Genomic DNA, 2,238 nt, shown 5'->3' on the forward strand with positions numbered 1-2,238 from the left:
TTACCTTGAGCCTTATCTGTAGCCTAGGGTCTCTCAACCCTTAACCCTTAGCTTCACCTCAAGGATTTAAAAAAGCTGAAAGAATGTCAGCCTGAACTTCAGACACAAAGGAAGGAAGAGAAAGGGGAGAAAAGAACATCCTTCTAGCCAAAGGGCAAGGATTCTCTCTCTCTCTCTCTCTCTCTCTCTCTCTCTCTCTCGTAACTAGTAAGCTGACAGGGAAAGCCGCAGGGAAGCAGAGAAGGGCCTGGTGTGACGTCACAGTGTTTGTGGGTACGTGGACATTGCCTTGCAATCCGTGGGATGCCTAGTGCAAACTTCCCCAGTCCGTGACCAACTCATCCTGTCACGGGAGTCTTTTAGCGGCGAGCACCCTAATGGCTTTTCAGTGCTTGACCCATGCGCCCACAGTGCGGCAATCCACAGAGAAAGAGAGAACCCCATGGCCAGAGGAAAAGATGCAGGAGGAAAGAGAACACAGTAATGTCCTTCAAGCCAAGGTGGGGAGGACAACTGGCTTACCAGGGACGAAACAATCCGAGTCACGGTATCCAATACACTGTAGGCCTTGGGAACGGCACCAGGTGTCTGACCAGTGGGGCCAGACCAAACCTGGGTTCAGCAACCTCGGTACCTGGGTTCTGGCTAGGAAAGAATTCAGAGCAAGACCCAAACTGTAAGAGAACATTTATTTGGTAAATTACAGAGGTAGAAGAAGTAATTCCTAGAAGAAATGGGTTTAGGAAACGATTTCTGGAGGTAAAGGAAGAACCTTTGGAGTTTGGGAGTAAGGATGCTAATGGTAACATGCAATTATAATACATGTAACATATAAAATATGTGTTAATTGTTTATGTTAACAATTAGGCTTTTATGAACAGGAGACTATTGGTAGTCAAATCATGGGAGAGTCTAGTTATATGTGGATTATTGACTGTGTGTGAGGGTCAGCGTCCCTAACCCCACATTGTTCAGGGCAGGGGTCCTCAAACTATGGCCCACGGGCCACATGCGGCCCGCCCAAAACATTTATCCGGCCCGCTTTGTGCATAGGAATTTGTTCATAGTTTTTTTTTAAACTATAGTCCAGCCCTCCAACGGTCTGAGGGACAGTGAACTGGCCCCCTGTTTAAAAAGTTTGAGGACCCCTGGTTCAGGGGTCAACTGTATTGCCAGGAAACCTCTAGGGAGGAAGAGGTTTCTTTATCCTGACTAAGCCCCTCTTTTGATCTGGGTGTGACGTGTTTCAGAACTGCTAAGTTCCAGGAGTCACACAGCAATGGTACCTACCAGACAAGAATGGTGGCTGTGCCAGTTATTTTTAGTACCAGGTGCTCATCTAACCCGTGGCAGGGCTCCTCCTTCCCGCTCTACTCCAGCTTCCCCTGAGGCCTCACCTGATACCTGGGCCTGCGGTGATGCCCTGTAGCTGAGGTCTGCCAGGCTCATCCGGGTCTTTGTCCTAGAGCTGTGGGAGTTCAACAGTCAGGAAGCCCTTCCCCACCTCTTTTCCTAGTTTTGCGTTCCTTTGTGTGGCTGATTTGTGGGTAAGGAGCTCTATAAAGAGCCTTGACCATGTTTGCAAGGGCCTACGTGTCATCTGTGAAAGCGGAGGATTTCTCTTCCAGGAGCAAGTGAAAATTTACTTGATAAACATTTCTGCCTTTGAAGAGAGCAATTCATAGATTGGGAGCCAAATGAATCTGGAGAGGATAGCAACTTGGTTCAAAGTGTGAGCCTGTGGACTTGGCCAAGTTCCTTAAACCTCAGTCTCTTCATCTTTTAAATGTGTATAATATCCACCCCACTGAGTTGTTTTAGGGGTTAACTAAACTGTGATATGCAGGTTGCCTATCCTGGTAGCTAGCAGAATTGTAAGTACTCATTGACTGTTACCTGTTATATATGAAGGGATAGTTATTTCAGACTTGGCAATCTATAGGCTTCTTTAAGGAACAGCAACTATATTGAGTAAAATTGGACAGAAGCTAAGAATGCAGTCATATTCTTTTCTGTTGAATTTCAGATGTACCGGAGAAGAATTCTTGGTAAACCAGGGCATCGATCTCTCACCGTGGGGCCTGTGGAAGAATCATGTAGCCTTGGCATGCATGATCGTTATCTTCCTTACAATTGCCTACCTAAAATTGCTGTTTCTTAAAAAATTTACTTAAATTTCCTTTGAATGTACATGGCCTATCTATACATTAAAAAGAGCATCTTGATTTATGTATTCAA

General features: G+C 45.7%; 1 protein-coding gene across 1 annotated transcript in view; it reads left to right on the forward strand.

The window, feature by feature from the left end:
- The window catches only part of LOC102245195 (ATP-binding cassette sub-family G member 2), a gene marked incomplete at its 5' end in the record, with an annotated part of 29,483 nt that extends 27,245 nt beyond the window's left edge, over window positions 1–2,238 (forward strand). Inside the window, one exon of the mRNA XM_014536846.1 lies at window positions 2,027–2,238. Coding sequence (XP_014392332.1) covers window positions 2,027–2,174 — 148 coding nt within the window. The remainder of the gene's footprint in view (window positions 1–2,026) is intronic.

This window comes from Myotis brandtii, unplaced genomic scaffold (assembly GCF_000412655.1).
Source record: "Myotis brandtii unplaced genomic scaffold, ASM41265v1 scaffold1663, whole genome shotgun sequence".
Lineage (NCBI taxonomy): Eukaryota > Metazoa > Chordata > Mammalia > Chiroptera > Vespertilionidae > Myotis > Myotis brandtii.